The sequence below is a fragment of the Crocuta crocuta genome, unplaced genomic scaffold (genome assembly GCF_008692635.1).
Source record: "Crocuta crocuta isolate KB4526 unplaced genomic scaffold, BGI_CrCroc_1.0 scaffold177, whole genome shotgun sequence".
Lineage (NCBI taxonomy): Eukaryota > Metazoa > Chordata > Mammalia > Carnivora > Hyaenidae > Crocuta > Crocuta crocuta.
Window position 1 is genome coordinate 5,283,477 of NW_027531880.1, and position 20,264 is coordinate 5,303,740.

Genomic DNA, 20,264 nt, shown 5'->3' on the forward strand with positions numbered 1-20,264 from the left:
TTGTTTGTGGAGCTGCAGATTTATTCTCTAAGATTTCTGATTGATTTCTTGGGTACTTAGAATGATTTGATATTTGTCTACCTGTGTTTTGAGGGAGGACGCAAGGTTAGGGTCACCTTACTCCTCCGCCATTTTAACCCACTCTCCGAGTCCTTTATTCTGATTTATTTTTGTGATACTGTAATAATTTCTGAGCATTTGAGACAAGTGCATCGATGGTATATTTTCTTATTTCTTGATTTGGTTGATAACTTACTTTATTTTAGTTCTCACAGATAATAAGATCTGAGTTCTAAATACTTAAAATGTTATTAATGTTCATACATTATCTTTAAAAAGTCACATCTGACATTTTTGTTTGCTTTTACCAGTCCTTTACTTTCTGGCAGTGTAAGATGTTTAAGTTCATCTTGTATTTGCCCTGTCTAAGTTTATAATCAGGTATTTCTCCAAGGAGACCTAGTTCCTTTATCAGGGAAGGCATTTATCCTGAAACTGGGTTTGCCCATAGCTACAAGGGGTGCCGCTGCTTCTAGATTTTCACAATGGACAAAAATAGAAAATGTGTGTGTGTGCATGTTTGTGTATGTGTGTATATGTATTATATAGGTATGTATACATATAATATCTATTTATTCACTTATGTTTATCTATTTGTTCACATATATAATTCTAAACATGAATTTATACTGATGTCTTCAACTCTAATCCAGTGCCACATGTTGATTCTAGCCTTCCCCTTTTTCTAATTTATAACTTTCATCTCTGGGAGTGAACTATCATCCACCATCCATATATTTATCTATTCAATCTGCTATACATATAAAGCAGCTTCAAAACTGTTAAACTGTACCCCATGAAAAATAAAATTTCCAACTAGAGTATAGTGATCATGTACATTTCTCTTTAGTTCAGCTATATAAATTCCAGCCAAAGCATCATTTTCCACAGGGGCTTAAGTCAGCTCCTCCCCTCTCCCCCCAACCTCCCATGAAGTCAGACACCTGGAGTACAGTTACATTTATTTGTCATGGCCTTCATTCTATCCAAAGTATCCCCAAATTCTGGTTAACTATTTTTTGTAAATTTGCATACAATTCACTCCTTATGATATACGATTCTGTGGTTTTTACAAACACCTGAGTACCACACAAAACAAAACAGTTATATCATCCTGGTTCTTGGACCTTCAGATTCAGATGGGGACTTATATGTTTGTCTTCCTTGGTTCTCAGCTTTCCTGGGCCCCTAACATGCAGGTTGCAGCTTCCATAGTCATGTGACTTATCCCTCCCAATAAATCTCTTTCTCTATATCTTATTGATTATCTTATTGATTCTGTTTCTCTGGAGAACCCTGACTAATTCACCTCTCAAAAGCCTCACCCTCTAATATCATCACATTGGGGATTCGGATTGTAACATATATGTTTGGAGGAAATACAGATATTCAGACCAAGTACTCCATTCAACCATTCTGTTGAGAGACATTCTTGTTTCCAGTATAGGGAATTATGAATAAGGTTGCCATAAAATTCCACAGACAAGCTTTTCTGTAACTTTTCATTTTACTTGGGTAAATACTTAAGAATGTGATTTCTGGGTCATAAGGTAGTTTATATTCACTTGTATAAGGATTTGCCAACCATCTTCTAAAGTAGCTGTACCATTTTTTGCATTCCCACCAGCAAAATGAATAAGTGTCTCTTTTGGTACATATCCTTACCAGCACTTGATAGTGCCAAATTTTCTTTTTTAATTTTAGTTGTTCAAAGAGTTATTAAATTGACTCTTAATACTTACTATTATAAATAGTTCTATGTTGCTCTGTACGTAACCTAGTTGCATTTTTATTGTTTCCTGATTAAAACTTGCAAAATTTCCGTCCTATTCGAGGAAATTTGAAATTACACCAGGATATCTGTATGCATCCCTCCCATGCCCCATTGTGTTTCTGATAAAATTCTCAAATCTTTCATAAGATCTGAACATTTTTGTTCTTGCATGCTTGAAGCTTTGCTTTTCCTCCACCTACACACTCTGCTTTGGGGAATGTCTAATTTTGTAGAATTTGGATCATCCATTTCTCCTTTTCATATACTTTATTTTTCTGATATTTGGCATTTCTTTAATTTTTGCTTTACACTTTACAAAAAGTCTATTTTTTCTATAATCTATGTTTCTCTGATTTATTTGAGTTTACACTGAGCTTTGTTGTTTGCTTATTTCTTTGCTCCCCAGTGGTTCCTTTTACATACAACTTTACTTGTTTTTATAAAATAAATACACTGGACACATTAATTAGAATTTATAAAACATTGATTCCATCACAGCCATTTGTTCTGAATGCCCAGACCCTTCTTACTGCTTTTTGACTTCTTCCTTCTCTTCATATGGCATGGTAATTTGATATTATCTATTCACGTTCAGGAATGTGTAGCTTTCTGTGAGCAAGTCTGTTGCCTGAAATGTTTTGTGGCAGTGGAGTGGAGAAAGAAGACTCTTTCTGGAAGAAGATGGATGCATCTAAACCAATAAACAAGTTTGTTTTGTACCAAAATAGAGATAGGTCTAGGGGCTTTCTAAGAGCAAGGTGGTTGACCTGGAGGTACTTTAAGATCAAAACTGTAAACTCAAGTATTGTCTTGCCTACGCAAAGTAAAGGACTCAAGAGAACATGTTTTCGTCTGTAGCTCCGTGTATGGTCCTGGAACCTTAATGATTACTTTTCATGACTGAGTTCCAATTGATTCAGTATCAGCCTGTGCTGGTGAAGTCCTTTTAAGATTTTTTTTTAAATTTAAAAGTAATCTCTACACCCATTGTGGGGCTAAAACCTACAAACCCAAGATCAAGAGTTGCATGCTTTACCAACTGAGCAACCAAGTGCCCCAGTGAAGTCTTAAAAGTGGTTTCATGTAGTTAGATGTTTTTAAGTAATCAGAAATGTGGAGACTGGCCAAGGATGTTGTAATAGTTTCCTAGGGCCACCTCAACTAATGAACACAAACTCAGAAGCTTAAAACTATAGAACTCACAGTTCTGGACAATGGAAATCTCAAAATAAGGTGTTTGTAAGGTTGGTTCCCCTGGAATTTCTGGGGCATGATCTGTTCCATGTTTCCTTCTCAGCTTCTGGTGATTACCAGCAACTCTTGACACTTTAACTTATAGGTACATCATTTCTATCTCTGCCTCTCTTGTCACATGGTGTTCTTCCCCAGATGTCTGTGTGTCTGTGGCCATATTTCACTCTTCTTATAAAGACAGCAGTCATATTGGATTAGAGTGCACCCTATGACCTCATTTACCTTGATTATATCTGCAGAGACCCTATTTCCAAATACGGTTACAGTCACAGGTTCCAAATGGTAACTATTTCTGGTGAAACACTATTCAACCCAGTAGAAGTGTTGGGGGATTATTTTCACTGCTGTGCTAAGCTGTTTCCCCATCTCCCATGTATTTAGTGGCCAGAAGTTAGCTGGACACTCCTGGCTTTTTTTCATTGATATTTAACATATGAAGAGCACCAATTCAATGAGTCCTTTATTTCACTCATGACAGTTTAATCAAATAGAGCCTGAGGAAAGCCTGGTGCAGAGAATTATGTAGTTCACAAATTGAACCTCAACCTGTCCTTTTACATGCTATCCCAGACTCCACCTTGCTTCTATGCTCTGTTACTCTGACACGGGAGAGGGAGACTACAGAGGCCTCCCATTTGCTTTGGTTGAATGCTTGGCGTGCATACCACAGACTCTGATAGAACTTGCTTGATATGATACATTTTTAAAAGTTTTATTCCATCTTTGGTACTTTCTTTTGCCATCTTCATAAATGTCGAAGACAGTCTCTTGCATCTCTTATAGGATTTCCAGTCTTGTGCCTGCACTTAACAAACATCTAGGAAGTATTTAAATGCATTAGTATTAATAGATACTAAATATGTTTAAGTCAGTGATGGAGACTTTGGGGGAATGGAAAACCTTTCTTGTATCTCTGAAACCACATGGTATTCCAAACAGATGGGATTAAAGATGATGGAGAGGAGACTAGATGGAAATATAAATATATATTGAGCACTGAAAAATGGCAGGAAATACAGAGCATTATTTCAAAGCCACGTAGTTCCTACAAGAATTCTATGAGACCAGAATTAGTCCACTTTTATAAATAAGGAAGCTGAATTACATGGGTGAAGTAATCTGTTTACAAGTTACATAGCTACTAAGTGATAAAACCAAGATTCAAACTCAGGTGTTTCCAAATCAAAGTCTACATTCTACTTGTTACATCTTTTTATTATTACTGTGGGGTAATGTCAGTACTCCCTGAACCAAGAAGTTTCACTGTTTCTTATTCATTCTTAGAAAATATTGCTCCTCTTATCAATTATTTCTGCAGACCTACCAATCCTGACTTTAAAACTCAGAAATTCTCTTCATTAAAATATTCTATAAGACACAGATGGTAAAATTAAGGCAGAGGATCACTGACCATGTGACATGCAATGAGGACACTGAGAATTTCTATGCTCATCCTTCTCCAGCTAGAACGTATCCATCAGCTTGCCTACAATTCCTGACCAGACAGCCTTCCTTCTTTAAGCAAATATTTGTTGAGGGCTTAATATGTTCCAGAAATTGTTTTGTGCAGACTCTGGAAATTTTAGGGAAATATATGTGTCATATGAAGAAGTAGTCATTCCACTCTTTAGGAAAGGTGAGATACCTTTGTTAGGAATCTCAATGGCAACATTTGGTGTCCCTGGGTCCTTTGACCCACTTTCACAGTGCTGAGAAAAAAGTGTGGGGATGAAAATAAGAAGGTGAGAAGAATTTAGAGAATAAAAAAATAAGATATACCTTGTTTACTTGAGCTTGAAGCTGGTGACTCTCAATCAAGTGAGGGAGTTTGTTAGCAATTTCCATCCAAGGCCTATAATGATCTGGAAGTTCTTTCTGCATTCAAAATAGAAACATCTCAGTATTTTTGACTCTCTGGGAAGCATAATCAGGGTAGTAACTACCTGATTTCAGATTTCAGTATCAAAGTAGAATTCAGGTCAGTTCAGTTGAACAAATACTGACAATTCACTGCATTCTGGGACTCATGCTAAGCACTGCAAACACACAGATGACTGAAATACAATCCTTGGGAATAAGGAGCATATGGTCTAGTAAGGCAGAAAAAAAATGTAGTCAGGTATATCCCAATGCAATGTAATGTGTTCAGTTACTGATGTCTGTATACGTTTAATAACTTGTAAAGAAGATGAAGTTGTTAATTCTGTCAGTGGTTGTGGCATATTAAAGGGAAGTATTTGTAGAAATATGAGAATTGAGGCCAGTATTAGAGTCTGAAAGTGACTTTGGTATGTGACAATTTGAAATTAGAAGTCAGTAAAAGAGAAGAGATAGTGGATAGAGATAACTCCTTGGAACTACAGATGATTCAGTGTTACTGGAATATAAGGCTCAAAAGAAAAGGTGATGGCAGATGAGAATAGAAAAATCATATCATATGTGCTTTTAACAAAGTACATAAGAATTTTCTTTTTATGTTGTGGGTGGAATGATTTGATTTGAATTTTAGACAGATACTTTTATTTATAAGATTTGAAGATATAAAGTCAGATTAGGAAGGCTTTGAAACACTACTTGAGGACTAAATTTAGTTAATGACAATGAATTTAAAAAGTAAAAGGCAAGCATTCAAGAAATATTTGGAAAGTAAAGTTAAAATGATGAGGTGATCAAATTTAGAGGTGGAGGCTAAAGGCATGATGACTTCTATCATCATTGCTTGTGTTGGACCCATGGGTTACCAAGTAAAATATAGGCTGAATTTCAGCAATCCTAACTCCATCCCAGGACATGGCACATTGTACCTATTACTGTAAGTAAACTTTTATTGGAATACAGCCACATTCATGTGTTTATATGTTGCCTAGGGTGCTTTCACAATACAGCAGCAGAGTCGGGTAGTTGCGACAGAAAAAAGATACAGTAAGCAAAACTCAAAGTACTTACTATTCGGCCCATTACAGAAAAAGTTTGCCATCTCCTGGTCTATCCCTATGGTCTGGGCTGGGCCTCCTTTTTCAGTGTATAAACTGTACAACTGAATGTTGTGTTTCTGGATTAAAAAGGAGAGGTCATAAAGATGATAGGCACGTTTATGAAATAGGTAACTGAATGAATTGACGGGAACACAATTTGAAACAAAAATGCAAGGGGATGTCAAGGTGAGTGCATAAAAATAGTGAATTTAGTTTTTGATATATACAGCCTAAAATGTCTGTGGAATGTCAAGATATAGCCAGATATTGGGCAGGTGCATTTACAGTCTGAAGTTCAGGAAAAACTCATTAGAAATACATAGCTGGGAGGCATAACTACAGTTATGTAGTTCACATGTACTTCACATGTACTTCAAACCACAAGAGTATATAAATAAAGTCATTTGGGAGAAGTCACAAAGTGAAAGGATAAGACCGAGATCAGCACACTGAGGAATTTGACAAGCCAGAAAGAGGATCTAAATCCAGCAATACAGATCAACAAGACGTTCAACAATTCAGAAGGGAATCCCCCTACAGAAGTCAAGACATTAGATTTCAGATAAGAAGGGAATTATCCAAGGGCACCTTGGTGGCTCAGTCCATTAAGTGTCTGACTTCAGCTAAGGTCATGATCTCACATTTCATGAGTTCAAGCCCACATTGGGCTCTGTGCTGACAGCTCAGAGCCTGGAGCCTGCTTCAGATTCTGTGTCTCCCTCTCACTCTCCCTCTCTTGCTCACCTTTGTAAGTATCTCTCTCTCTCAAAAATAAATACACATTAAAATTTAAATAAAAAGAAGGGCAACATCAGAAGGTCAAATGTATCACTGGAAAGTTAAAGAAAAACCAAGAAGAAGGGCCAAGATGGCAGAGTAGCCTGGAAGGATTATTGCCTCTCCAGTCCCTGAAATATAACTAGACCAATACCAAACCATGTTGCACACCTAAAAAAGTTGATTTGAGAATTAACACAACAATCTGCACAACTTGAACCAAAGACCTCAGCAGGTGTGTACAGAGTGTAGAGAGATGAACTTGGGGAGAGACAAGCTGCAGAGGGTAGAGAGCTGTTTTTGCTTGTGGAGAGGATGGAGACGGTGGGGAGAGTACAGTAAAGGCACCCCTCTCCCCAAAAGCAGCTGGAGAGAAAGAGGAAGAGTGGAAACAGCTGCAAGGGACTGAACAAAAAAGGGAGAAAAGAGAAATGAGAGGGTTTAAATTCCATTAAGAGTATAAACAGGGGGAACACCAGGTTTGAAACTCCACAGCCTAATATCTGGAGGAGCTCTGGTGGGAAGTGTGAAGCCCCAGGAGCAGAGAACAAGGTCTGAGGAGTTCTTGGGCCCCACAAGAAGAGGTGGTTCCCATGCTGAGAGGATGTTTGGTAGAGACTGTGCAGCTTCACCAAAGGCAAAGGTTCTAGAGGACCTAGAAAACACATTCACTGATGTTGGAAAGGTGAAGTCTGGTGTCAGATGTGTGTTGTGATTTATCATAATCCTTGAAATGCTACTGCTACATGACCATGTCAACATTTTCTGGAGCAGGCTGGCGCCCAGCCGCAGTTTCTGAGCACATAGCATCACTGTCACACAAACATTCCAGGGGGCAGCCCGGCACCAACTATTGCTCCTCAAGACCCTTCCCCAGAGGGTCTGAGTCGGTCAAAGCTGTAGGACCCTCAGAATGAGGGATTTGAGATAAAATTTGGGAGAGAGGTGCCGCCTGGTAAGTTGAGGATAGCATAGAAGCAGGGAGTGGACTGAAGCAGGAGAAAAGGAGGGGTGCTTGATTGCCTGGCAGAGAGAGCAAAGAATTCTGAAACTAGATATGGGATAGCTGGCTAATGCCATTTTATCCCCTTCTGTGCATGTACATAGACACCTACACATGCCACAACAGTCCACCCCAGTAAACTGAGAGTGTCATTAGTGAGACTAGAGACTACACCAAACCCTGTCAAACTGGCCAACCACACAATTGAGGAACACCACAGTCTTTCCGCCTGCTTAATTTAAAAGTGTTTCATAGTTTGACTTCTAGGGGAAACTGGATGTAATTTCAATCATATTTCATTCTGTTCACTGGTCCATCTAGTCAATTTTTTCTTTTTCTTTTCTTATTCTTGAAACAGAAAGAGACAAAAATATTTTTATTTTTCATGTTTATAAAAAAGATTTTTCTTTTATTTTTTTCTACCATATTTTTTATTTTTTGTAAATTTTTAAAATTCTATTTCACTCTCATCATTTCATTTTATTCTATTTTGTTGTGTTCATTTAAAAAAATCTTTCCTTTTCCTTTTCCTTTTCTTTTCTTTACCTTTTTTCTCTATTCTGTCAAGCTTCTTTCAATATCCAGACCAAAACACACCTAGGATCTAGCATCCTTTATTTGATTTTTTGGTGTTGTTTTAATTTTTTAATTTTATTATTTCCTTTTCTTCCTTCAAAATGATGAAATGAAGGAATTCGCCCCAAAAGAAAGAACAGGAAGAAATGACTGCTGGAGACTTAATCAACACAGATACAAGCAAGATGTCTAAACCAGAATTTAGAATCATGATAATAAGAATACCAGCTGTGGTTGAAAAAGCACAGAATCCCTTTCTGCAGAGATAAAAGAAGTAAAATCTAGTAAGGATGAAATAAAAAATGCTATAACTGAGATGCCCTCTCGAATGATACCATAACAGCGAGGATGGATGAAGCAGAGCAGCAAATAAATGATATAAAAGACAAACTTATGTAGAAAAATGAAGCAGAATAAAAGACGGAGACTAAGGCAAAAAAAAATACATAAGAATTAGAGACTTATTAAAAATTCTGATAATAATATCAGAATAATAGGGGTCCTAAAAGATGAAGAGAGAGAAAAGGGGGTAGAATGTTTATGTGAGCAAGTCCTAGTGGAAAACTTTCCTAACCTAGAGAAAGACACAGACATCAAAATCCAGGGAGCATAGAGAACTCCCATTAGATTCAACAAAGACCAACCATCAACAAGGCATATCATAGTCAAATTCACAAAATACTTAGGCAAAGAAAGAATCAAGAAAGCAGCAAGGGAAAAAAAAGTCCTTAACCTACAAAGGAAGACAGATCAGGTTCACAGCAAATCTGTCCATGTAAACATGGCAGGCCAGAAGAGAGTGGCAGGATATAATCAATGTGCTGAATCAGAAAATATGCAGTCAAGAATTCTTTATCCAACAAGGGTGTCATTCAAAATAGAAGGAGAGATAAAAGTTTCCCACGCAAACAAAAATTAAAGGAGTTTGTGACCACCAAACCAGCCCTGCAAGAAATCTTAAGGGGGACTTTCTAAGGGGAAAAAAGATGAAAACCAAAAAAAAAAAGACCAAAAGCAACAAAGACTAGAAAGGACTAGAGGACAACACAGAAACTCCAACTCTATAAGCAACACAATGGCAACATTCACATTTTTCAGTACTCATTCCAAATGTCAATGGACTAAATGCTCTAATCAAAAAACATAAAGTAACAGAATGGATAAGAAAATAAGATTCATTTATGTGCTCTTTACAAGAGACCCACTTTAGACCTAAAAACACCTTCAGCTTGAAAATAAGGGGATGGAGAACCATTTAACATGTTAATTGTCGCCAAAAGAAAGCCGAGTGGCTATATTTATATCAGAGAATCTAGATTTTAAAGACTGTAACAAGAGATGAAGAAGGGTATTATATAACAATTAAAGGGGCCTATTCACCAAGAAGATCTAACAATTGTAAACATTTATGCTCCAAATGTGAAAGCACGCAAATATATAAATTAATTAATCACAAACATACAGAAACTCATAGATGATAATACCATAATAGTAGAGGTCCTCAACACTTCACTTAATAGCAATGGACAGACCATCTAAACAGAAAATCAACAAGGAAACAATATCTTTCAATAACACACTGGGCTAGATGGACTTAACAGATATATTCAGAATATTTCATCCTAAAGCAACAGAATACACATTCTTCTTGAGTGCACATGGAACATTCTCCAGAACAGATCACATACTGTGACACAAATCAGCCCTTCACAAGTATAAAGAGATCAAGATCATACGCGTATATTTTCAGACCACAATGCTATGAAACTCGAAATCAACCACAAGAAAAAATTTGGGAAGATAACAAGTACTTGGAGACTAAAGAACATCCTATTGAAGAATGAATGGGCTAACCACAAAGTTAAAGAGGAAATTAAAAAGTACATCAATGCCAGTGAAAATAATAACACCACAACCCTCAAAAATCTCTGAGACTCAGCCAAGATGGTCATAAGAGGGAAGTATATAGCAATCTAGACCTTCCTACAGACAGAATAAAGGTTTTAGATACACAACCTTACCTTACACCTTAAAGAGCTGGAAAAAGTAAAGCAAATAAAACCCCAACCCAGCAGAAGACAGGAAATAATAAAGATTAGAGCAGAACTCAATGCTATTGAAACCAAAAACAAACAAACAAAAACAGTAGAACAGATAAATGAAACCAAGAGCTGGTTCTTGGAAATAATTAAAAAAATGGATAAACCCCTAGTCAGTTTGATCAAAAAGAAACAAGGAAAAGACCTAAATAAATAAAAACAAGAATAAAAGAGGAGAGATCACAACCAAAACTGCAGAAATGCAAACAATAATAAGAGAATATTATGAGCAACTATATGCCAATAAAGTGGGCAATCTGGAAGAAATGGACAAATTCCTAGAAATATCTAAACTACCAAAACTGAAACAAAAAGAAATAGAAAATATGAACAGATCCATAACCAGTAAACAAATAAAATTAATAATAAAAAAAAAATCTCCCAAAAAATAGGAGTCCAGGGCTGATGGCTTTCCAGGAGAATTCTACCAAATATTTAAAGAAGAGTTAATACCTATTCTTTTGAAGCTGTTCTAAAAAATAGAAATGGAAGGAAAATTTCCAAACTCATTCTATGAAGTAGCATTACCTTGATTTCAAAACCAGACAAAGTCCAATTGTAGGAGAACTACAGACCAATTTTCCTGATGAACATTGATGCAAAAATCCTCAACAAGATATTAGCCAATTGGGTCAAACAATATATTAAAAGAATATATTAAAAGAATTATTCACCATGACCAAGTGGGATTTATACCTGGGATGCAGGGTTGATTCAATATCCACAAAACAATCAGTGTGATACGTCACATCAATAAAGGAAAAGATAAGAACCACAAGACCCTCTCAATAGACATTCAGAAAGCCTTTGACAAAATACAGCATCCTTTCTTGACAAAAACCCTCAAGAAAGTAAGGATAGAAGGATCATACCTCAAGATCATAAAAATCATATATGAAAGACTCACCACTAATATCATCTTCAATGGGGAAAAACTGAGAGCTCTCCCTCTAAGTCAAGAACAAGACAGAGATGTCCACTCTCACCACTGCTATTCACCATAGGATTGGAAGCCTTAGCGTCAGCAATCAGACTACAACAATAAATAAAAGGCATCCAAATTGGCCAGGAGGAGGTAAGACTTTCACTCTTCACAGAGGACATGATACTATATATGGAAAACCCAAAAGATTACACACACACACACACACACACACACACACACACACACACTCCTGCTAGAACTGATCCATGAATTCAGCAAAGTTGCAGGATATAAATCACTGCACAGAAATCTGTTGCATTCCTATACACTAATAATGAACCAACAGAAAGAGAAATCAAGGAATCAATCCCCATTTATAATTGCACCAAAAACCATAAAATACCTAGGAATAAACCTAACCAAATAGGTGAAAAATCTATACACTAAAAACTATAGAAAGCTTGTGAAAGAAACTGAAGAAGACACAAAAAAATGGAAAAATATTCCATGCTCCTGGATTGGAAGAACAAATATTGTTAAAATCTCGATATTATCCAGAGAAATCTACATATTCAATGCAATTCCTATCAAAACAACACTAGCATTCTTCACGGAGCTTGAACAAAGAATCTTAAAATTGTATGAAACCACAAAAGAACCTGAATAGCCAAAGAAATCCTGATAAAGAAAACCAAAGCTGGAGGCATCACAATCCTGGACTTCAAGATGTATTATAAAGCTGTAATCATCAAGACAGTATGTTACTGGCACAAAAACAGATACGCAGATCAATGGAACAGAATAAAGAACCCCAAAATGTCGGAGGCCTGCTCCGGCCGGGGTCTAGGGGTCCTTAAAGGATGGACGGTGTCGGCGAGGGAGGGATGAGAGAGGCCCGAGATTCTTTCTGGTCACCAGGCAGACATCTCTGCTCTGACTGGGGCTCAACTTTATTTTATAATTAAGTGTTTGGGGGATGGCACAGAGGTGGCATTTGCCTTAGACAATGATTTCTGATGACAATCTTCTTTGATATGTATGAATTTCCCGGAACATAGATTTGTAGAAGACTCATGCATAACCTTTTTTTTTTTTTTAATTTATTTCTAGGAGAGAGAGAGAGAGACAGCGTGAGCAGGGGAGAATAAGAGAGAGAGGGAGACACAGACTCTGAAATAGGCTCCAGGCTCTGAGCTGGCAGTCAGCACAGAGCCCTACAAGGGGCTCGAACCCACGAACCGCGAGATCATGACCTAAGCGAAAGTCGGACGCTTAACCAACTAAGCCACCCAGGCGCCCCAACATAACCTTTATCAATAGTGATTGAGGTAGGGGATTTAGATGCTTATCCTATGGGGAAGGAAGGTATCTTTAGCATACAAGACAAAGTTTTTAGCATAAAAATGGTGAAGTTACTTCTTTTGTCGGCAGGGGTCAATAGCTTGTTTGTTTAAGGTGGAAGTATCAAGAAAAACAGGTCTTTCAGGAAACACCTCTGCTCCCATAATCACAAAAGAAGTTCCTCAATAGGTTCCTTCACAGGGAGCAATCAGCATATTCAGGGCCAGAAAATGCTCCAAGCAGAAACAAGTGGGTGGGGGTGGATATCTGTCCTTAACTCTAAATTAGGCTCTTTGTCTCAGGGCCAGACTCCATTGTAACTCCTGTTCATAGCCCCCTTTATTATGTAAGTCTTGGATCTGCAAGGCCCATAGGAAGAGCTCAATGTTTTCATCCTCAATGTTTTCATCTGAAGCCTCTTTTGAAAAGACAGGAATATGCTTTTCCTTATGAGCAATCTGTGTGGGGAATATAGGTCTGAGCTGGAATATTGTGAGGCCTGGTCAATACCAGCAGCCACATTTCCAACATGAGCCAGTAGGAGCAGAAGGAGATACCAGTTTTCGTTTCTCCTGGCAGGAGCTGTGACTGTCATCCCGTGAGGCCAGTGTGATTCCCAGCACCATAATGGACCCACAAATGTATGGCCAACTCATCTCTAACAAAGTAGAAAAGAATATTCAATGGAATAAAGATAGTCTTTTCAGCAAGTAGTGCTGGGGAAACTGGACAGTGACATGTAGAAAAATGAACCTGGACCACTTTCTTAAACCATCCATAAAAATAAACTCAAAATGGATAAAAGACCTAAATGTAAGACAGCAAGCCATCAAAATCCTAGAAGATGAAGCAGGCAAAAATTTCTTTGACCTTGGCCACAGAAACTTCTTACTCATCACATCTCCAGAGGCAAGGGAATCAAAAGCAAAAAGGAACTATTATGACCACATCAAAATAAACAGCAAAGGAAACAATCAGCAAAACTAAAAGGCAACTGATGGAATGGCAGAAGATATTTGCAAACGACATATCAGATAAAGGGTTAGTATCCAAAATCTACAAAGAACTTATCAAACTCAACACCCAAAAAATAAATAATCCAGTGAAGAAATGGGCAAAAGACATGAAAAGAGACTTCTATGAAGAAGACATGCAGATGGCTGACGGACACATGAAAAGATGCTCAACATCACTCATCATCAGGGAAATACAAATTAAAACCACAATAAGATACCTCACACCAGTCAGGATGGCCAAAATTTACAACTCAGGCAACAACAGATGTTGGCAAGGATACAGAGAAAGGGAAACCTTTTTGCACTGTTGGTGGGAATGCAAAGTGGTTCAGCCACTCTGGAAAACAGTATAGAGATTCCTCAAAAAATTAAAAATAGAACTACCCTGTGACCCAGCAATTGCACTACTAGGTATTTATCCAAGGATACAGGTGTGCTGTTTCTAAGGGGCACATGCACCCCAATGTTTATAGGAGCGCTATTGACAACAGTCAAAGTATGGAATGAGCCCAAATGTCCATTGACAGTTGAATAGATAAAGAAGTGGTATATACATACACATACATACACATACAATGGAGTATTACTCAGCAATCAAAAAGAATGCATTTGCAACTATGTGGATGAACTAGAGTATATTAGGCTAAACCAAATTAGTCTGAGAAAGACAAATATTATATATATGACTTCACTTAGATGAGGACTTTAAGATGCAAAACAGATGAACACAAGGGAAGGGAAGCAGAATTAATATAAAAACAAGGAAGGGGACAAAACATAAGAGATTCCTAAATACAGAGAGTTGCTGGAGGGGTTGTGGATAGACGGATGGGATAAATGGGTAAGAGGTATTAAGGAAGACACTTGTTGAGATGAGCATTGGGTGTTACAGATAGAAAATGAATCACTGGAATTTACTCCTGAAATCATTATTACACTATATGTTAACTAACATGGATGTAAACAAACAAACAAGCAAGCAAATGAGCAAACAAGCAAATAAGAAAGTTAAAGATTGTCCTCCTTGACAGAAATTAAGTAGTTACTCATATATATTGGTCTTATATATATATAGGGCATAGGGATTTATGTCAGAGTCAAGGAAGCAGGGTTTGAGATTTAGCGCATTGAGGAAGTGAGAACAGAGAGACCAAAAGCATAAATTTCTGTTCTTAGGAGAGCCACAGGGCATTAGCAAGGGGGCATTTGGGTCTGAGAGCTATCTCAGTTTTCAGATGAGAACCTCGAGCACTTTAGTCTCATACTCCAAGAGCTAGAGATTGAAGATAAAGGACAGACAGGAGTAAGTGCAGGCAAAATGTCACAGAGGAAGGGAAGAAGGGGACTAAGAGCCCAAAAGGAGCATCTGACTTTGGAGTGATAGAAGGAGAAAGTCTGGGTTTTGAGGGAATTTGTTTTATATGAACTTAATTTCTCACCAAATGGTAGTGAAAATCAGGTTCTGTGACTTGAAGAAAGGGATTGGTGTTAAATTAATTATAGAGGGGAGAAGAAACAGGAAATTCAACATAAAAACACAAATACAAACAATACAACATGTTACGATATATTATATTATGTATATTATACTATGCTAAAATAATTTATAAGACCCAGCCCAGTTTGGAAAGTGTAAGTAGGGAGAGGTATAGAACTGTAAGCTGTGTTCTTGTCTGATACATTAAAGAAAAAAGTTTCACATTATTTCCACACAGGAGAAATAAGGGAATACTTTTCTTTTTATATTTCTATGTTGAGAATGACCTTTCCTGGTCAGAAAAAATCCATCTCTTTGTGTGCTTTCTATTTGTTTTCATTTCGTCACTCCCTTACCCTTTTAAGGCTAAAGATAGTCCTTTTTCACTTGGCACCATGACTACTATCATCGTTCCCAGCATAACTGTGCAAGCATATGTAATTCTGGGTTTAATTTAATATGTAACACATACAGGGATTATGTGAGGTAATACTCATAGCAGCTGAAGTTTCATACTTGGCCACGAGATTTCATATTTGTGTTAGGTTTCCACTTCAGTGAAATCTTACCATATCAAAAAATGTTGGAAGAGGGATTCCCTTTGGTGTTTAAGCCTCTAATTAGGAAATACCTGTTGCAGTTCGAGTTTATTTTACATTATTCATCTTCATATTTTGGAGGGCATGAGGTTTGCATTCATCGATATACATAGAGGGGAACTAAACTTCTCGGTCCAATATGAACTATAAAATTGATGAGATCCATGGTTCTTCATTGTGAGGTGGATGGTATTAAGAGTCACTGTACTCCTATTCAGCTTGCAAATGCCCCCGTCTCTTTTTTCTCCTCTCTCTCTTCCAAGGATAAAGAAATGATAGATTTTCTTTCATACATTCAACTCTTACATTGATTAAGAGTAAGTCCAGGTGCTTCCCCAGGAATGGCTAGGTTTCTACCTATCTTTGAATTTACAGCGCTGGTGTTTAAAGACAGTTTCAAGGGATGAGACCCTCTGTACTTTTCTTATTTGAAAAATCAGTGGTAGGAGCAGTGAAGAAAATTTCATGGAATACATTTCTGCAATAGCACATTTCTGAAATCATAAGTGACTTGATTCAGGTGGTCATTCTTTGCTGTACACAAGCAGATAGAAATGCATCTGTTATAGAAGTGAGAGAAGCTGTATGATTTTAAACCTTTTACAAATACTCAGCATATAAACTTGCATTTGAGCTTGCCAGTATTTTCTTGTTGTTAATGTGTGTTCTTTCTCAAGGTTTCTAAAGTGTGCAGTGAATAACTCAAGAAGACCAGTTTCTTTTGGATTCCTTATATTATTTACTTAATTATATATTACATGAGTCCATTCTAACATTGCAAATATTACCATAAATGAGTAAAAGTAAAATTGGTCTTCTGAAAATGTGTCCTGTATTTTTAAGTTCCATAAATATGAAGTACATTCATTTTCATGGAAACTCAGTATCGTTTCTAAACCAGAAGTTTTTTTTCTCTTGTGCTAACAATGCTATAGGGACAACTAAAGGAGGGTTCTTTTCTGCTTAAAAATATATAATTATTGGATTTCTAGGTACATTAAAAATAAACTATGGTTTCAAACTGAAATCAATCAATCAATCCTGTATGATATTCCAGTATTCTATTAATAGATGTTACAAACTGTTTTTCATTTTTCACTATTAACAAATCTGAAACAGTCACCCATATACATTATTTGTGTATGTTTTCTTTTATTAGGACAAATTTCTAAAAGTGAATTGGTTTGATTAAAGATTCTGCCAATGAAAGAGTTCAAAATTACCTCTTGATTTTCTCACAGAAAAATAACATGAATTCATAATTGTAATCATAGTATGTGATATATAATTGCAGTCCCAGCTTATTTATGATTTTAGGAACACTGAGCATTACCAAACTTTTTTTGTTTTGTTTTGCTTTTAACATAAGAAGTGTATTATATTATTGCATTAAAATTCTATAATTGTTTTAATACTTAATGAACTTATTAAAATAACTTCCCAGGAAATATACAAATGATGATTAAAAATAATACCATCAATGTTTATGGCAAAACAATCAAAAAGCACAAAATTTATAAGATAGAAAGTAAAATTTCCCTAATTCTCATCCTCCTATCTAACAACGACACCCCATGCAAATTTCTTGTGTGGTTTTCCAGAGATTGTATATGCTATCAAACAATTGTATACATTTAAAATATCATGATTATTAATGAGTTTGAGTATCTTTCCATATGGTTTCATCATTACATTTCGTGTACTCATGTGAAATAGCCATTCACAAAAGGATAGTCAAATGAACCAATATTTTCATTCATGCCATTGGGCTTTACATTATGCTTTGAAAGTTCTTCCCATCCCAAGAATATTTCCTTTAGGATCTTTCTAGTTTAACTGTTGATGCTTATATCTTGACCCCATCTACATTTGTGTTGTACATGTTATGAGTTAGAACATAGTATTCCATTTCCATCTTGAAATAGAGCCCAGAGATGTTGGATGAGTTTCCAATTTCCTGAGGTCACACATCTGGTCAGCGGCTGTGTCAAACCTCTTCTGACTCAGAGTTCAGTGTACTTAATACCTCCTCAGAGTAAACACATGGAGAATAGCAGGTAGAGGAGGATGGAAGATGGGTGCAACTGGGTAGAAATTTGAAAGAAACTTTGCTTGTGTTTCTTTCTCTTCTTCTAATAATTAGATGATCCAGAAGTGGGGGGCAAAATGATTAAATTTTTGGCCTTTTTTCCTTTGTGAAGACCCATTTCCTATTTTATGTTATTCTTTTGCTAGACTTTCACATCTTTCAGAGTATAATTTTCAAAAGGTTAAAAATTTACTCATACAAATATAGAATGTATGTCCAAAATATATTTGGCTCATTAATAAGAAAATCAGCAAGATGGCAAAGTTGGTTCAAAAACACTTGTTAAACTAGGTATTTATAGAGGTTTTTTTTTTTAAAAAAGGACATGAAATCCAATTACTACATGGTTTAATAATAACCATAATCCAGTTAATGTCCTACAGGGCAGTACAATAATAACTTTAAGGTTATATCTTCTACTCACCAGAATTCAAAGGTTTTTTTTTTTATACAAACATCTTCAAGTTAATATGTAACTTCACAGATTGGGCCATAATCAATAGTATGTAGCATAGCAAACAAAGAGACATTCCCTGGATGATTACATAATACTAAGGTGAGACTGTTCGAGCTCCAGAATTGTATTAAATGAACACAGAGCTATCCTTTTCCTATATTATGGATAATTTTTCTTAACACTTTTATAATATGAAATAGAATAGGCTTTTAAAATAAACTACTTTATAGAAATGATAAAATCTTTGTTAGATTAGCACTTTGGTTCATTGAAACTTCTGGTTAAGAAAATAACACAGAAAGTTTAAAAATAAAAGTCTGATTAGAAATAAACCAGGAAAATGTCAACAAATTTAAGTGACAATATTATCATAAAAATTAGAATTTAACCTATCAGAGATTAGAGTTTAAAACAGATGGTCTTTAGTGAAATAAAAGATTTAAATTTCAGTGGAAAAAACTCACCTGATATTGCAGTAAAGTGAAGTGAGGGGAAAGAAAGACCAGGTGGCTTTGAAGAGATAGATGGGCAGCATGAGGGGCCTCATAAGCTACATTAAAATATTTGGTTTTGTTCTAAAGGACAGTGAGAGAGTTTTAAAGAGGAGAGTGATGTGCTTGGATTTTTGTTTCAAAGAGTCATTTTGACTGCTCTACAGAGAGTTGGATAGCTGGGCAAACGTGGAAATGAGACAGGGTAGAAGGCACAACCCAGGGGGAAATGATGGTGGATTGTCGTAGAGTGGATAGCTAGGAGATACGTTTCAGAGACATAAAGCTGAATCCACTCATTCTCAAATGAATCATTTGTGAATAGTGAAGATTACTGTGAGGCTCAGGTGAGAAAAATGTAGTTAAGGTCAGTACAGGCCTTGTACCAAGTGGACATTTACTAAATAGTAATAACTACTATTATATTTTTTGTACAAACATCTTCAAGTTAATATGTAACTTCAAAAACTCAACTCTTAATGAATATAGGAGAATGGCATAAATATATTTTGCGAATACATTTGAAAATCTGAATTCAGTCCCTGTTTGGAAAACTGAAAGAGCAATTTTTAAATGTAGAAGTAGGAAACAAATAAAACAATAGGCATAGAAAAAACGGAAATTTTTTTCAAAAACTTACTACCTAAAATTTCTTTAGGCTCAAGAATTGTAATATATTTTCTGTACCAGAGCATATTAAAAATGAGACAGCATCTTGGGGCACCTTGGTGACTTAGTCGGTTAAGCATCCGACTTTCGCTTAGGTCATGATCTCATGGTTTGTGGGTTCGGGCCCCGCGTCAGGCTCTGTCCTGACTGCCAGCTCAGAGCCTGGAGCCTGTTTCAGTCTGTGACTCCCTCTCTCTCTGACCCTCCCCTGCTCACGCTGTCTCTCTCTCTCTCCTAGAAATAAATAAAACATTAAAAAAAAATTAAAAATGAGACAGCGTCTAATTCATCTTATGAAGATAATATAATCTCAGGAGCAGCCCTTGAAAGAATGATACTACTCTTATTTATGAATAAAAAAGGATAATCCTTAAAGAAAATATTGTCAAATTGAATTCAATAGTATGTTACAAGACTAATCAATTTTGAGCATTGCTGTTAGTATAGTTTAACATTAGAAGATTATTATGGGAATTCAAACTGGTGCAGCCCCTCTGGAAAACAGTGTGGAGATTCCTCAGGAAACTAACAACAGAACTCCCCTATGACCCAGCAATAGCACTGCTAGGAATTTACCCAAGGGATACAGGAGTGCTGATGCATAGGAGCACATGTACCCCAATGTTCATAGCAGCACTCTCCACAATAGCTAAAACATGGAAAGAGCCTAAGTGTCCATCAA

General features: G+C 36.4%; 1 protein-coding gene across 1 annotated transcript in view; it reads right to left on the bottom strand.

The window, feature by feature from the left end:
• Positions 1-20,264, bottom strand: part of IDO2 (indoleamine 2,3-dioxygenase 2) — a 66,199-nt gene that overhangs the window by 38,391 nt on the left and 7,544 nt on the right. The window contains exon 2 of the mRNA XM_077773094.1: positions 4,868-4,963. Within this exon, the coding sequence (XP_077629220.1) occupies positions 4,868-4,963 (96 nt within the window). The remainder of the gene's footprint in view (positions 1-4,867; positions 4,964-20,264) is intronic.